This window comes from Ictalurus furcatus, chromosome 26, assembly GCF_023375685.1.
Source record: "Ictalurus furcatus strain D&B chromosome 26, Billie_1.0, whole genome shotgun sequence".
In the NCBI taxonomy this organism is placed as follows: domain Eukaryota; kingdom Metazoa; phylum Chordata; class Actinopteri; order Siluriformes; family Ictaluridae; genus Ictalurus; species Ictalurus furcatus.
The window spans coordinates 10,433,809-10,450,609 of NC_071280.1; the positions used below are offsets into that span (position 1 = coordinate 10,433,809).

General features: G+C 40.3%; 1 protein-coding gene across 1 annotated transcript in view; it reads left to right on the top strand.

The window, feature by feature from the left end:
• The window catches only part of gsk3bb (glycogen synthase kinase 3 beta, genome duplicate b), a 37,893-nt gene extending 21,393 nt beyond the window's left edge, over positions 1-16,500 (top strand). Inside the window, exons 5-12 of the mRNA XM_053615304.1 lie at positions 5,858-5,968; positions 6,151-6,281; positions 6,629-6,735; positions 9,290-9,387; positions 10,083-10,178; positions 10,823-11,009; positions 12,418-12,516; positions 12,841-16,500. Of these exons, the coding sequence (XP_053471279.1) occupies positions 5,858-5,968; positions 6,151-6,281; positions 6,629-6,735; positions 9,290-9,387; positions 10,083-10,178; positions 10,823-11,009; positions 12,418-12,516; positions 12,841-12,911 (900 nt within the window). The 3' untranslated portion in view covers positions 12,912-16,500. The remainder of the gene's footprint in view (positions 1-5,857; positions 5,969-6,150; positions 6,282-6,628; positions 6,736-9,289; positions 9,388-10,082; positions 10,179-10,822; positions 11,010-12,417; positions 12,517-12,840) is intronic.
• Positions 16,501-16,801: the final 301 nt, after the last annotated feature.

Consider the following 16,801-nt stretch of genomic DNA (forward strand, 5'->3'; position numbering starts at 1 on the left):
GAAGGAGCTTGTAGAATTGTTGAGGTGTAGAAGAAGCTGCCTCTCCACAGCCACAGATATATCCTGATTTGTAAGCAAAGTACTGTCTCTTCACAAAGTCTCATAATCGTAGATAGCAGAAGTCGTCCTGTCGCGGGACGCTGTGTTTGTCGACTAGTTGGTCAAATGACAATAAAATGTGTCCGTCAAATAATCCCTGCAACGTGGTGAGGCTCAGACTCGGAAACCCGAGTCTACAATTCCCTGCAAGAAGTCGGGGTTACCACAAATAGGAGTGAGTGCTGAAGTGAGTCGAGGTCTACCCTCCAGACGTCTAACAGACTGCCACGCCCTGATAGTACAAATTGTAATAGGGTCATGTGCAAGCCAAATTCAAGGATTTAAATCTCCTGAGAAAAAGGAAATTTACCAACGGAAGTTTGCTTAATGAGCTTTCTATATCAAACCACACGCATCTGGACCGCTTGTTATGCACCCAGTCCGAAATAAAACGCAAATGAACACTGAGCCGGTATCTCCGAATATCTGCACTGCGTGTGTTTTTAAATGATCATCTAAGTGTGATTAATGATTGAGGAACATTGCTGTTCCCTAGCTGTTCTAAATAACATGAAATGCACACATTATCGATTGGTGCATCGCCTTTGCACATCATCTAATGTTACCAACATTAAAAGCCACTGTCTGGAATTTATTTATTTTTTTTAAACCATGTGTGTGTTCGACATCCTCACTGAATGTCTGGTGAATTTCAAATGTTCAGCCAACTGTAGCCAAGTCAATTCCCGTCCCTCATCTGCCTCAAAAAGCGTTTACATGGCTATTATCCTTCTATTTCATAGATTATTAAAGGGATTACCCCCCTCGCTCATTCAGATGGAAATTTCATTCAGACCGCCCTCAGTTGGTTTACCGTAATCCGTTTGTATTCGTGATTATTAACGGATTATTAGGCTGCGTTTTAAACATGCCTACAGTTGCTTAAACTCAGTTGTGTAGTATACCGTGTACCGTGTATAATCGTTATCAGTACTTAGATACGTGAGCTGCTGCTTTGTGTATTTTTACCCGTTACAAAGGCCGGTGGTTAAAGATGACCCGTTTGTCATGAAAATAGGTTCCATTTGGATCTCATTTACACACAAAATGCTCCCAAAAACGCAAACATGGCCAAAAGAATAGCCGGAATAATAGCCGAAAGCCAGTCATCATGGTGTCATTTTTGTGTGGCACTTTCCAGCTTGTCAGTGTGTTCCCTGGATACAGAATGCTGCTCTTACGTCAGGATGAAAGGGGAACGCATTGCTCTGTCATATCAGTAGCCAGGCCTGCCAGCAGTGGCTCTTCAGGGAAATCCCATCATGCCATTCAACCAGCAGGAGCTAAAAGGCATTTGATTGGCAGGTGGTTTATATGAGAACAGCCCTATTTTTAATCTAGGAACATCATTTAGCATCAAAGAATGACCACCATGGCTTCCATTTGGCCAACACCTAGAACAGCACGACTGTAAGGGAGGATTTTCAGGCTTGGCTGATATGTGCCTGACTATCATGGAATTATGTGCATTATTACAACCTCCTACTTATAATTGCAGGTTTGCTTTTACATAGAAGAGTACTTTCTGAACCATGGATCAGTTGCACAATTCCATATGTTCCTGTGTTGTTATAGGCAAAAGTTTGTGGACATCTGACCAACACACTCATATGTGAGCCTTCTCCATGCTGTTGCCACAAAGTTGGAAGCACACAATTGTAGGAGCATTATGATGCTGGGACCGGTCTGGGCCTCTTAGTTCCAGTAAAGGGAAACTGTAATGCTACAGCATTCAAAGTGAGGTCCATGATGACATGGTTTGCCAAGTTTGGAGTGGAAGAACCCGTGGCGTTCGCAGAGCCCTGACCTCAACCCCACTGAACTTTTTTGGACTGAACTGGAATACCAACTTGGTGGTTAGCACGTTTGCCACGCACCTCCAGGGTTGGGGGTTTGATTTCCACCTCCTCCCTGTGTCCGCTGAATTTGCATGGTCTGCCCGTGCTTCGGGGGTTTCCTCCGGGTATTCCAGTTTCCTCCCCCAGTCCAAAGACATACATTGTCTGTGACCCTGTGTAGGATAAGCGGTACACAAAATGGGTGGATGGAACGCCAACTCCACCCCAGGCCTTCTCGCGCAACATCAGTACCTGACCTCAATAATACTCTTGTAGTTGAATGAGCACAATTACCCACAGCCATGCTCCAAAATCTAGTGGAAAGCCTTTCCAGAAGAATGGAGGTTATTAAAATAGCAAATGTGGGACAGGAAAAAATCTTGAATGGAGTGGTATGTCCACAGTCTTTTGGCCATTGAGTATATTTCCTTTGTTACCAAACTTCAAGCAGGGAAGAACAGTGCTTTTTCAATGCATGTCGTTGTGCAGAAATACCTACAAGCAAGGAGCCATAAGCTACTTACACTGGACCGGAGCTAATTACAGTGCTCCAGTCCTATGAAAGTCTGGTTTTATATATCCGTGTCATTCTGTCTCCTCCAACAATAACTCTTTCCCTGTCACCATGAAACCTGAAACAGAAAGTAATCTTACAAGACGTTGACGAAATCCCATTACACCGTCTGCAGCGCTGAGACGCAGACCACCATTTTCAGTTTTCTGGACCGCTCCCAGGCTCGACAAAAGCTTACACACTTCTCCAAAATTTCGATGGCAAATGGCCCAGAGTGTGGAAATGACCTTAATCTCTTTATCGAGACTCCCTACGTCGCATGAACATGAACGCACCGCATGGTTGCGGTCCATGGACCGTGTCCTACAGCAAGTGGAAACTAGAGCACAAACTCAAAATAGATCGATATTTCTGCAGCATTTTTGCTTTCAGTTTGAGAAAGGTGCAAGATGGAGACCTCGACCAAACTGGTGCACCTTACCTCTCCCAATTCTCGCGTAGCGAAATAAGCATGGTATTGAGATGCGTTGTTTTTACCAAAAGTCCCAGTTACGGGAGACCCGATATAAGAGCTTGTGAATTTCAGAACGCAACGCAGTCAACGAGAATTATGTCAAGAAGGCGTTAAAAATATGGCTAACAGCCCGATATATTAATGGCTGGACTAGTGAAAAATGTCTCGTCTGGCTGACTTGACGGAGCACTCTGAACCCGGTGACTTCCCTGAAGCTTGTAAGATCAGTCAGTGCTGTTGCTTTTCCTGGACAGCTAGAAGCCTTAGCTCACAAACCATGATTAGAATGGGATTTATGACTATAGGCGCACACACACACACACACACACACACACATGTACTCACTCACAGAATGGGCACCAGCCTGGCACAGTGCCAATCTTAGTGACCTCAAAAGATATTCTTACATACACAATGTGTATGGGAAGAGGGAGAGACGTTTTACGCTCTTCGCATGCACATGGTGTGGAATTGTGGAGATTGGCACAGTGATATGGATATGACCTGGCACGTATTAAGAAACACTGGATCCTGTTTTGGTCTCGCCCAGGGAGAAAATGTGATACGAGAGAGGTATAGGAAAGGGAGAGATCTACAGTGGCTTGCATAAGTATTCGCCCCCTTGAGCTTTTCCACATTTTGTAGTAAATGGATTTTAATTGGGATTATTCGACAGCTACACAAAATATATTCGCGGAATGATTTACAAACATTCTCCTCTCGTGTCTCCTCTCGTACGCAGGCTCCTTCTTACTGTTCACGATATCAACTTGTACATTTTTTATTTGTCAATGATTTTTTTTTTAATTATATAGAGGGAGTGCTGCAAATACAAACAGATTTGAGTAATACGAGAGAAAAGGAGTTGAGTTGAGAAATACACGAGTGGTGTAGGTAAGGTGAGGCACGCAAGAGAGAGTTGAGAAAGGGTACAATGAGTGAGAAGACGATTAGAGATTTGCTGTTTTCTCGTTTAGTATATGCTGAGACATATTCTTGTAGCTTGAGTGTAATACGCAGGACTATTTGCCAATAAACATTAGCTTCCTTTGTTGAACTAAATCGGTTCATTCAGCCTGTCTGCCCTTTGTCCTGTCCAGGTCTAATTCTTCTTCGCTCTCACACACATGCACATACAAATCTAATCTCGCGTCTGTGGATGACACGCCGCTGCTCAGCCGTCCCCGTCGTAATCCCAGAGCATCTGTGCCTTGGTGGGCCAATCGCATGCCACCTTTCAGTGCACACCATTAAGGTGAACCAATCTCATCGCTCTACGCAAACCATCCAGCCAGTAGCAGAGTAATTGTGGTGCTGCTGTTGTGAGGCAGAAAGTGACTCATCATCTTCAGCGTTTTTTTTTTCCCCCCCTGGCCACGCAGCAACAGGAGGGCGTTTATATAAAAAATAAAAAAGAGAGAGAGAGAGGCAAGCGATAAAATTGTCGCAAGTGAAAGATTTCAAAATGGAGTCGGTGACCATAAACCATCAACACGTATACACACGTGCACTCTGTATATAGACGTGCACTTTGTCCCCACAGACGGACAATTACTGTGAGAGACCAGTAGTTTTGCGTTGTGATGAGTCATAGCCCTTGAAGTCTGAAAATAGAAAATGGACATGATGGTTATATCCGCGTTCCTAATTTTGCAGGGATGATTACTGATGCTAGCAGGGAAAGCCTAATTCATTAAGCTGATCCTAAGTGTGTGTGTAAGTGGTAAAGGTGTGTGGGGAGTCAAGGAGCACTTCGTGTTTATAAAAAAACAAAAAAACGGAAGACCTTCTTATACCTTCAGGACTGCTCTTTTATGAACTTTCAAACAGAAGCATATACAAGCATTAGTACATGGACCGTCATTTTATTTGGCACCTTAAAGCAGCTTAAAAACTTAAAGCAGTCACACTTTATTTAGTTGTCTAACTTTAGATGTTTGTAGTTTTATTGAAATAGCAGTTAGATGATGATTTTATTTTTAAGATATAAATTTAGATAATCAGGCTTGCAATTACTGTATAATAATGACTTTTTATCGAGTATATCAACTTTGATAGTGGTTGTTTATAATTCAAAGAAAATGCCGAGCTACGCAAAAAATGCATGCTATGATTGATAGAATCCACCTTGAGAACCATGGCTTTAAAAGTAAAACACGTTTAGAAGTTGTCTTGGTGTCTCCGAGTTCTCACTGATTTAAATTTAGGCAGTCGTTACGAAAAGATGCACATGATCCCATCCCGAGTGAATAATTAACATGCCATCTCCAGTGGCGCCCAGTGGAAGTGTAACGAAAAGCCCAGTGTGACCAAATTCTGAGTTTACTTTTTTGTGTAAACTTCTTTAATTAGCATGTTCTCACTTTTACCCACAATGCCATTGTAAGTTTTTACGGGAATAACAAACAAACAAAAAAACAAAACAAACCCACAGCCTCATTCAACAGATCGGCACCAGACTGGCTGAGCAGATTACGGATATTTCAGTATAGACATGTATATTGTGCTTCAGGGTAGAGATTTCTGACAGCTAGTAGCGAATAGTGTGTTTGTTGGTTGTTGTAAATGGCATCATATTTCAGAAGACTATAGTCTTCCATCACTGCTAATAGTTTGTGGAACAGTTTTATTAGACCGTCTATACTGTACATCACTCAGGCCATACCTGCCATGTTGCCTTTTGCTGGTATTTTACAAGCTTGATCAGTTTTCTTTGATGATCATGTATTTGTTCATATTTGAGTAAAATTAAAATACATAAATGAGATGTGCAACTTGTTGTTGTTGTTGTTGTTGTTATTATTAGTAGTATTATTATTACTACTACTATAGGGAACCTTGTTTACACTGACATAGCTTTTGATGAAGTATATCTTCCTGGTTGTGTTGCAGAAGGATGAGGTGTATCTGAACTTGGTTCTGGACTACGTCCCTGAGACGGTGTACCGAGTGTCCCGCCACTACAGCCGAGCCAAGCAGATCCTCCCCATGATCTACGTGAAGGTACAAAGGTCCACTTGTTTAAACGCCGTTAGTTGCTACCCGTGAATCCTTTCATTCTAATGGTATTTCGTCAACAATGATACGTTACGCATAACCAACACCTCAGTTCCTGAAAATGAGGTGCAGCTCACCGTTCGAAACTGATGTTTATTATATTAAAGGCATATATTTATGTGTTTCAGCTGTACATGTACCAGTTGTTCCGGAGCCTGGCGTACATACACTCGTTTGGTATCTGCCATCGGGACATCAAGCCCCAGAACCTGCTGCTGGACCCGGAGACTGCTGTGCTCAAGCTCTGTGACTTCGGCAGGTGGGAGGGAAAATAAAGCTCAACAAGCTCAGAAACTTGTATCTATAACAACATGTGCAGATTTATAATCTGGTTTCTGATAGTAGCAAGGCAAGTAGACTGAATTCCAGCTCTTCATTCTGTTTTTGACTACATTTCCATTCACCTTGACTTTATACTGATAGACATTTATGATCTACATGACTGATGACCTTAATTCAGGAACGTCACCCCAGCTGTAAAATGAAAAACATAAACCCACACTTACATTAATAAAGAGTAATATTGGTTGTGGTGGTGGCCATAGTAACAGGGTGTTATTTTTTATTTTTTTACTCTCTCTCTCTGTCTTCTCTTCCTCCCTGCAGTGCTAAGCAGCTGGTACGTGGCGAGCCCAACGTCTCCTACATCTGCTCTCGTTACTACCGAGCCCCTGAGCTCATCTTTGGAGCTACAGATTACACCTCCAGCATAGGTAGCTTCCTGTTTCCCACTAAACACATATCTACCACCTGTGTGTCCCAACAGCAGACCTCATTTATCAAGCTGGATATGAATTCATTTGTTGCTAAATCATTCCCATGAGATTTACAAATTAATTTTGGTATTGATGAAAATCCTGTTAGTTAATCTCAGAAAAATGTTGGTCTCCTATGAGAGCTTATCTAACTTACCAGTAATATCAGCTTCAGATGTTTGTTTATATATATATATATATATATATATATATATATATATATATATATATATATATATATATATATATATATATAATAGGTAAATTACGTCAATTTTATATACAGATTACATCGTCACACTTACTTAATTTAGTTATACTTAATTTAGTTACACGTGCAAGTAATGAAATTTTTCTAAAACTCTATCTTTTCATATTAAATGCTTGAAAGAAAGCAATCGAATACAAATCTATTCAGTCGGGACAAAAAACGTGACGCTGTATAAAAGACGGAGGAGTTAGTGCGTGTGTTTATAAGCCGCCAGTGTGCAGTGGCTGAGCTGCATTACTGGAAGATTTAGCACATGCCGCCCTCAGGAGGTGCTCCTTCACCATTTACTTGTCATCTTGTCATTTTCAGCTTTCTGTAAGCTTGACCTTATATGGATTTTCTTGGACGTCCCTAAAAGTAAATCAGTAAATCAGTTGTGCACATTTGGTAATTTCTGGGTGACTTGCATTTATCAAGCTATAAGTATGAAGAAAATAGGTATTACTGCATGATATTTTTTTCCCTCCATGTCTGGTGGGAATTTTCAGGATCATGCTTTATTGGCCAAGTTATGGAATTATGGAATAATCATCCCCTTTATATTCGCTTGGCTGTATCTGTGGAGATTTTTAAAGAGGACCTATTAAGGTGATTTTTACAAGATGTACTATAAGTCTCAGGTGTCCCCAGAATGTGTCTGTGAAATTTCAGCTCAAAATACCCCACGGATCATTTATTATACCATGCTGTAAATGCCCCTTTTTGGGTGGAACAAGAAAAACCCCGCTGTTTTTAAATGCAAATGAGCTGCTGCTCCTCGCCCCCTTTCCGGAAGAGGGCTCTGCCTTTACAGCTCGTGCTTCCGATACTACGGCAACAACAAATCAGGAGAACCGGTATGACCGACGCTGTAAATACCGGTGTTCAGCCGTATTTGTATGAACCAGAGTCGGACACTGTTGGACGCAGAAGTAACAACTGTGAGAACGAACCAGGACATACAACTCTCTTACATTTACAGAAAGCATGCATGGTTTTCAAAAAGATAGTCACCTTACTGTATTGTGCATAATAAAGGCGCAGTATACAGACAGTAAGCGTTTTCGGTTGAAAAATATCTTTGCTAAATATCTCTATATGAAATAACTCTCTATTAAATATCTCTCTATAAAATAACTCTATTAAATATCTCTCTATAAAATAACTCTTTATTAAATAGCTCTGGCCTCTGTGAATACAATCAGAGACAACGGTAACGCATGAGCCATGGTATCTGCTAACAAGCACATTCGGAAATGCGATTTGCAAACATTGACAAAATATAAAGTGTGATACTTGCGTCTTCTGGATATGAAGCTGGATCACGAACAGCTGGTACTGATCCAAGCTTGAGAATCAAATTTTTAGCAAATTCTGCTTGGTATTGACCCTCGTTCACAAAGCAGTCTGGTGTAAAATGATTCGAACAATACATACACAAATGTAGCTATTTTTGGGGTACATTTCCTTCAAAGATAACGCTTCTCCACTGCGTCTTCAGTGGCTCTGATGCCGGGAGTACATGAAGACTCTTATGTTCATTATTACAGCCAACAAGAGAACACTTACAAAGCTGAGACATTCTTCTGATCACTGTAGTTGCTCCAGCACAGAGAACATGGCAAATTGTGTGCAGCTCACTCAGGGGAGGATCTATGCTAATAGGGCGGAGTCCGTCACCAAGTGGGCGGGGCCTGGTCCTATACGACGTCACAATGGATAGAAAAGGCGAACGACTAATTTTTGAGACACTGTTTATGATTTATGGGGAATATTAAAAATATTTGTGTGCACACACTGCTGACACACATTTATGTTCAAACAGCATGTAAAAGGGAATTTTGCATAATAGGTCCCCTTTAAGTCTGAGCTTTAAGTCTTTATACTTTGGGATTTGAATTGGGGGAAACCCTGAGTACTAGAGAGACTTGTTCTGATATTGATCGCACTTTGTATATGCAGTTCTTGTTGGAGTTTGTGTGCGTGTTAGTGTTTTTGCCGTTTTACTGTTTTTCAATTTTCTGGTTGTGAAGCACTTGGGTTTTTAAATGGGCTATATAAATACAGTTGAGTTGAGAGAAGTACACTAGAGTATACAAGGAATTTGAATCTTGACTTGTTGCGTTTATAGACATTATACATGTTTAGTGTCATTATACATGTTTAGGTTTGGCCTGCAAAACATTTACATGCAGCTTTATTAACAGATTACTAAAATGAGGCCCTGTGTATATAATCATGTGTGTTGTGTCTGCCGTGTAGACGTGTGGTCGGCTGGATGCGTGTTAGCGGAGCTGCTGCTTGGACAGCCCATCTTCCCTGGCGACAGCGGAGTGGACCAACTAGTTGAGATCATCAAGGTCGGCTTTTTTTTCCTTTTTTTTTTTTTTTTTTTTTCTTTTTCTTTTTTCATGCTGTGATGAAGTTGCTATGCAGTTTTGAAAATCCTATACATAGATTTGCCACAGCTGGTCACATGCTGGAAATAAACCTTCACCCAAAATCCGGCGGTGGCTCAGACCGAAAGTATTCTGAAGCGTTCAGATGTCTTGTGCAGTACGTGTGTGTGTGTGTGTGTGTGTATATATATGTGTGTTTTTTATATATATATATATATATATATATATAAATAAAAATTATTATTAATTTTATGTATGTGTACTTTGATGTACAGAATTTTCAAATCTTGATTGGTCAGAATGTGGTGTTTTTGTTTTCTTTGTAATTCAAATCACAGGTTTATAGTAATGCTCTTGTTGTAATACGTTGTCGTTCCTATAGTAACAGCTTATTCACGGGGACTTGTATGGTCAACATAATCAAACCTAATAAACTAAAAAAGTGTTATTAAACAAATACTTTAATTATTATTTAGCTAAAGCTTTCTATAAGGAGCTGTTTATTTGTTATTAATGTAAGGAGTCTCCAGTATCAGTTCATTGTAATTGTCAGGAGAGTTGGGGTATAAGAGGAATAAAACACTTCGGGACATGCTGATTTGTAACCAGCTTTACATCGTGGACAGTATAGTTTTTGAATACATGTCTGTGTGCAGGTGTTGGGGACTCCCACTCGTGAGCAGATTCGTGAGATGAACCCCAACTACACAGAGTTCAAGTTCCCTCAAATTAAAGCCCACCCATGGACTAAGGTGAGTCAGCCTTAACATCACAATATGGCTAGTTCACGCTCTTGCTCGCACGCTCTCGCCCGCTCTTTTGTTTTTTTCACTTTGCTTAAACACATTCATATTCTGACCATGTTTGATTCCTTATGAAACCTGTTGCAAATGTCAAAGCTCCCCCTTGTGGCTCTGCTGCCACGGTTCAGTTTGTGCTCAAAAACCTAAATGTGTTTTCCACATATTTACGTTTACAACATTCACAGATGCTCTTATCCAGAGTGAGTTACAGAAGTGGATTAAAATGTTTGCCGAGAAACATATCCTCATGCTAGTACAGAAGGGTTATGGGCTAAGAATACCATAAGGCTAAAAGAAGGATAAGTGTTGAGACTTCTACAAGTCAAACCTGTCCCTGGTCACGGTGTGCGTTTTGCACATCTGAAGATGACATTGAAGTTTTTATTATTCACAATTTACATGTCAGTTGGGGAAACATGATTATATTAATAATTAAGAATTGAACAAAACTACTGAGTTCTATTTCACCTGTAAGTATGTAACATTAAATTAATTTAGATTTTCCATTTCAAGTTGTGTTTAACGTGTAAAATTATTGGATATGCAGTGTTGTTTCTTAATAAATTTTGGAAATATTCTAACGTGCATGTTAGGTGTTCCGGCCGAAGACCCCTCCAGAGGCGATCGCTCTGTGTTCTCGGTTGCTGGAGTACACACCCACAGCGCGCCTCACTCCTCTGGAGGCTTGTGCGCACGCCTTCTTCGACGAGCTCCGTACTCCTGCTCTCAAACTCCCCAATGGTCGAGAGAGACCCCCGCTTTTCAACTTCACCACACAGGGTATGATTACAATAAACATCACGATGGAACAAGCCATAATGTTTATATACAGTCCTCCTCCGAAAGTATTGGAACGGCAAGGCCAGTTCTTTTTGTTTTTTTACTGAAAACATTTGGGTTTGGGATAAAAAAAAAAATAAAAAAAAAAGAGAGAGATGAATATAAGATGATGGATTAGAATTTCAGCTTTCGTTTCCTGATATTTACATTTAGATGTGTTAAACAACTTAGAACATTACACCTTTGGTAGCAGACCACCCAATTTGTAGGTGAGCAAAAATATATTAACAGATAGTCTTAAATTAAAGTAAATAACACTTAATATTTTGTTGCATTTTGGGTCATTGTGTTGTCCCAATTAATTTGGATGCAGTTCTCTGTAATGTGGAAGACAGGATGTTTCTGTAGACTTCTGAATTCATTCTGCTGCTACCATCATGAGTTACATCATCTGTAAAGATTAGTGAGCCTGTTCCAGACGCAGCCACGCAAGCCCAGGCCGTGACACTACCTCCACCACGATGCACAGATGCGCTTGTATATTTTGGGTCAAGAGAAGATCCTTTTTTTCTCCATATTTTGGCCTTTCCCATCACTTTGGTAGAGGTTAATCTTCGTTCCAGAACTTTTGTGGCTCATCTCTGGATGAAGTCTGGATTTCTGATTCTTACTGCTGATGAGTGGTTTGCATCTTGTGGTATGGCCTCTATATTTCTGCTCTCAAAGTCTTCTTTGAACGGTTGATTGTGATACCTGTACCCTTGCCCTGTGGAGGTTGTTGGTGATGTCACTGACTGTTGTATTTGTGTTTTTCTTCACAGCTCTCAGAATGTTTCTTCTTTAGCCAACCTGTTCCATGTCTGGTTGTTAGTACACCAGTGGTTTCTTTCTTTTTCAGGACATTCCATATTGTTGTACTGGCTATGCTAAATGCTTGTGCAATGTGTCAGGCCGAATTCCCCCTCTTTTCCCAGCTTCAAAATGGTTTGCTTTTATCAGATAGACAGCTCTCTGGTCTGTGTGTTGTTTTTATCCTTTTCAAAAACAAATGCCGTCTTCACAATTAAAACCCGGGGCGCAAATCAATAGCTGGAATTTGGAGCTATGATTTATTTAAACAATCAATTTAACAGGGCACACCTGGGCAACAAGAGACACTGGTCAGTCACATGTTCCAATATTTTTGATCACTTCAGCAAAAGGTGCCATGTTCAAAGGTGTCTAACAGATCTAGATGTAAATATGAGGAAACGAAAGCTTAAATTCTGATCTGTCGTCTCATATTCGTCTTTTTATTTCATGTCCTCATTGTATAGCGAAAACAGTAGAATTGACCTTGCCATTCCAGTATGTTCAGAGGGGAGTGTGTGTTTAAGTTTGATTAACAATTGTTTGTCTGGTTTGTCAGAGTTGTCCAGTAACCCCTCTCTGGCGTCTATACTCATCCCTGCACACGTCCGCAACCAACCTGGAGCCTCCTCTCCTTCTAATGCCTCCTCTACTGCAGGTTAATACCACTTTCTCTCACTCTCTCTCTCTCTCTCTCTCTCTCTCTCTCTCTCTCTCTCTCTATTAACTCCTAGGCACAACTCAGGGGTCACTTCTGCAATTTTATGTGCTCTCAGAAGTGCATTTCTTCTATAGGTTACAATGGATTACATCATCTTAAAGCAGAATGGCAGGACTGATAGGACCGGTGATGTGGTTAAGGGTTTAGAAATTCAGAGTATTTCCCGTATTATAATTGGAGCGTTTAATATCTAACATTGTAACATACTATTTCATGAGCGCTTGAGCTTATCTGTCGGTCTGTCTCTCCTCTCACTCTCAGATGCCAGCAGTGGCGAACGTGGCTCAGGCCCCAACGCTGCCGCCGGATCCGCCCCCAACCCATCGACCTGAGCACCACCTGTTCCTCCACAGGCCAATCCCATGCTGCTGCTCATTAACCACGCCCACTTCCCCCCAATGTCAGGGGTTGGGCTATGAAAAAGAAAGAAAACAACAACAAACAAAACAAAAAAAGCTCATGATGAGATATGGATGAACCAACTGAACTTTATAACCTTGTCTCCCCCACCCTCCCAACTCCCCTTGTAATTTTGATTATTTTTATTGTTGTTTTATATTTATTTATACTAAAGGACAGGAAGGATGTCTTTAAAAGCCTCTCGTCAGTTCTCGGCTCGGGAAGAAGAGCAACGGACTGTGGAGAAGTTTAGATGATAATATATATACACGTCTGCTTATAAAGAGATACAGATATATAGACCTATGAGTATGCTACAAACTTTGTGCGTCTCTTATGATGATTATTTTTTACTGTTTCACAGTAGCCTTCGGTGCTGCTTACACTGATAGGAAATGCAGATTTGAGGCCCTTGCCTTTGACCCAGGACCCGTGAGAACAAAGTATGAGGTTGCCTATCCGTGCTCCTCGAAAGAAAAAATGGAGTCAGCGGTCCTTAGGGTGGAGGTGGTTTTTTTTTTTTTTTTTTCTTTTTCTCTCCCCCCTCAGCTTGTGGATGAACATTTTGGTTTAGTGCTGCTCTGAGGCCTGTGTCTGTGTTCTGAAATAGGATCAGCATCCTCCTGTTTATTTAGAGGGCAAAACTGATCCTAGGGCAGAGATGTTTTATACAGGTTTGGTCACAGTCAAGGTTATGTATTGAGTTGGGTTAGATAACTGATCCCAGATCAGCTTTAAAGGGCTACTTCCATCTGGAATGTGTTTGGCGGGAGCAGAATCCCCAGGCTTCTTATGTAGTGGCTTTTTGTGTATGATGTAGCTTTTTTTTCTTCTTCTTCTTCTTTCCCCCACACCTCCAGTGTTGGGTTGATACGCTGCTTTATTCATTCAGTAACCACATTGTTTTTCGAAGGAGTATAGCTGTGTGTTTTCCTTCTCCACATGCTAGTCTTCCCATCGTTTACTCTGTACAGTCCCCCTGTAACGCCTGTATGTGCTAGTTGCATACAAAAATCCAGGTTCATCATGTGTATGTATGTGCGTGCATGAGCGCGCATGCTGTATATCTACTGTATTTAAAAGAAAACCGACAATGAATAAGGGCAGAAGTGAAATCGTTTTAAAGTCCGAAATGGCTGAAAGAACCGTAGAGAATGCGGCTGTTTAGTGTGTAATAGTTTTGGAGTGCCTTTTGCTTTCATGGATCTGTGTCTAACCTGGCCATTCTTAATCTTGGACTGGGTTTTATTTTTATTTTTTTAAATTTTATTTAAGTTTTATATAAGAAGTACAACGACTGATTCAGGCGAGGGCTTCATTTGAAATAGCATTGAGTTCATTGTAAAGTTTGTATTAGTGGCCAGCGTTCACTATTATGCTGATTCAGTTCGAATTGCAATTGGCTGTAACCCTTTGCTGATCCTATAGTGTGAAATGGACTGCAGCCAGGCCTTCGCTACTTATCTGGGACTGGTTAACTGGTCCTGAATCAGCGGGCATGGCCGACTTTGGTCTCGGAGTTATGGTAGACCTCACTGGAGTGCTCCTGGAAAGCTGTTGCTCTTCTGTTGTATCATCCTCTAGTTCTTGCATTGTTGCCTGGGTTCTTATTGTAGTTTTGGGCCAACGATGCATCAAGCATTATATACTGACTCGATTACGAATTTGGCATTGCAAGTTAGCACGCTAACTGGTTTGTTAAGCATGACTTCAGTTTAGTTTGACCACACTTTAAAGGAGTGGTTCAGGTTTCTTTTTTAAATCACAAAAAAATTGACACAATTTTTCACTTTGCAAGGGTAATCACTCAGCCAAGAAATCTTTGGTGCGTGAGGCTGTCTCACCCGAGCTCTTCATATACTTCATCTCATTTTTAAATAAACGCTTTTGTAAAATAGCTTGGAGCATCTTTGTTTACAAGCATATTATCCACATAAATTCCAGTACACTTCTGCCTACAAGTTGTAGGAGGAGATTCCTAGGGGGTAGAACGATGAAAGACTCAAGTTGTCCAAAATGGCTGCCCCGATAAAATTCATTCGAGGTTTTGTGCATGTTCTACATTACGATAAGCCATGTTGTGTCCATAACATCAGCAGTTCTGTGTGACTTTACCGGCCACAGTTTGAGGCCGATGGTTACAGGATTTTTCTTGGGTGACATAAGGCTCTGTATTTCATTATCCATACAGCTAAAACAAACACATGACACTGGATTTCTTGGCTCGTGATGGTGAAACATTGTAAGAATTTGGTGTTATTCCAAACTATTCCTTTATTTCAAGTCCAAAGTCAGCTTTCTAAACTGAGTCTCTCTTCATAATACATGCCTTTTGATCTATTTAATTGTGTTCATGAGGATGCAAAGGGTAAAATCTGGTCCTAGATCAGCACTTGGTGTTTATTACATTTGGAGTTTAGTAAATTTCTTAGAACAAGTGCGCTTGTGGCCATGCAAGTTTTCCTGATTTAATAATTTTATTCAGTGCTGATCTATGGTCAAATTCTGTTTTCTGTGACGCTCTGCACTGACGCCGAGGCTGCTTTCTAACCCAAGAACTCACTGAACGGTGGGAAGAAAAGGATTTTTTTTTATCTCCCCTTCCAATGGTGCTCATATGTTACTATCCCTGTTCCTTCAATGTAATTTTATTCATGAGAGACTTGATGGTAACAGACTGACGCCGTTATTTCGCTTCAGCCATAATGAGAACTCAGTTTTAATGATGCGTAGGAAGTTTTAGCTGTTTTTGCAGTTTCTTTTTGTTTAGTATAATTTTTACCGACTAACCAGTAAGAAAGGGATGTGATATATGATGTAAAATGTCATATTCTGCAGTATTACCTAATCAACTCAATGGCAATAAGTATTACACAAGTGGATATTGGGTTTTTATTATTATTATTATTATTATTATTATTATTATTTTGTTTACAATGCTCTAACATGCGCTTTCAGCAGCACCCAATCAATAGGGAGAGATGTCATGTAGCACTAAGTACATAATTAAAAAACAAAAACAAAAAAAAAAACACATTTAAGAGTATGTAAATGCTTTCTGCCTGTAAAATCTACAGCCATAAGTGTTGCTTTCTAAATGACTACAGAACTGATCACGTTTCTAGTGACGTTTTTGTCTCAGAACCTGTACAGGTTGGATGAAAATGCTGAAAAGGAAAAAAAAAAAAAAAAAAAAAACGCATACAAGTAAAAAATATTCGCTGCATATTTGGACACACTTGTGTATAGCTGTTGGCGGTTATAAGAGACTTTGTAACTACAGAAAGAGCCGACTAAGATGTTGCTATTACTTGAATGCCTGTTTAATAATTTTTATTTTATTTTATTTTATTTTTTAAATAATTCACTCAAAACAGATTTGTTTGTTTTTCTCTCCTGTGATGGTTATGCTAAATGTCTCTCTCTGTAAATAGCGATCCCTTCCTCTGTGTAAAATGGTTCAGAGACGTAGTTACCCGGTACTGTCATTTGCATTGAATAAAGTGTAGGTTAGCCTGATAAGTCTTTCGTTTTTCCCCTCTCCTTACTCTGTATATTTACATGTCCTAAATATGGTGTTGATATTAACCTAAATAGAAGAAAAACAGTGTGGGGATGGTGAAATGTCTTGCACAACTTTTCTTATTGTGCTTATTGCTATTAGTTGGTGCAACAAACCTGACCGTGTCCCAGCAGTCCAGAAAACACAGCAGACCTAGAGTAAGTTTATCGTTGTATCTTTCCTGCTGTGGTGCTCTGAATAAGCCATTTTAAAGAAAAAGCAACACATGCTTGTAGTTCTGTTTCACCCGTTTAACCACCT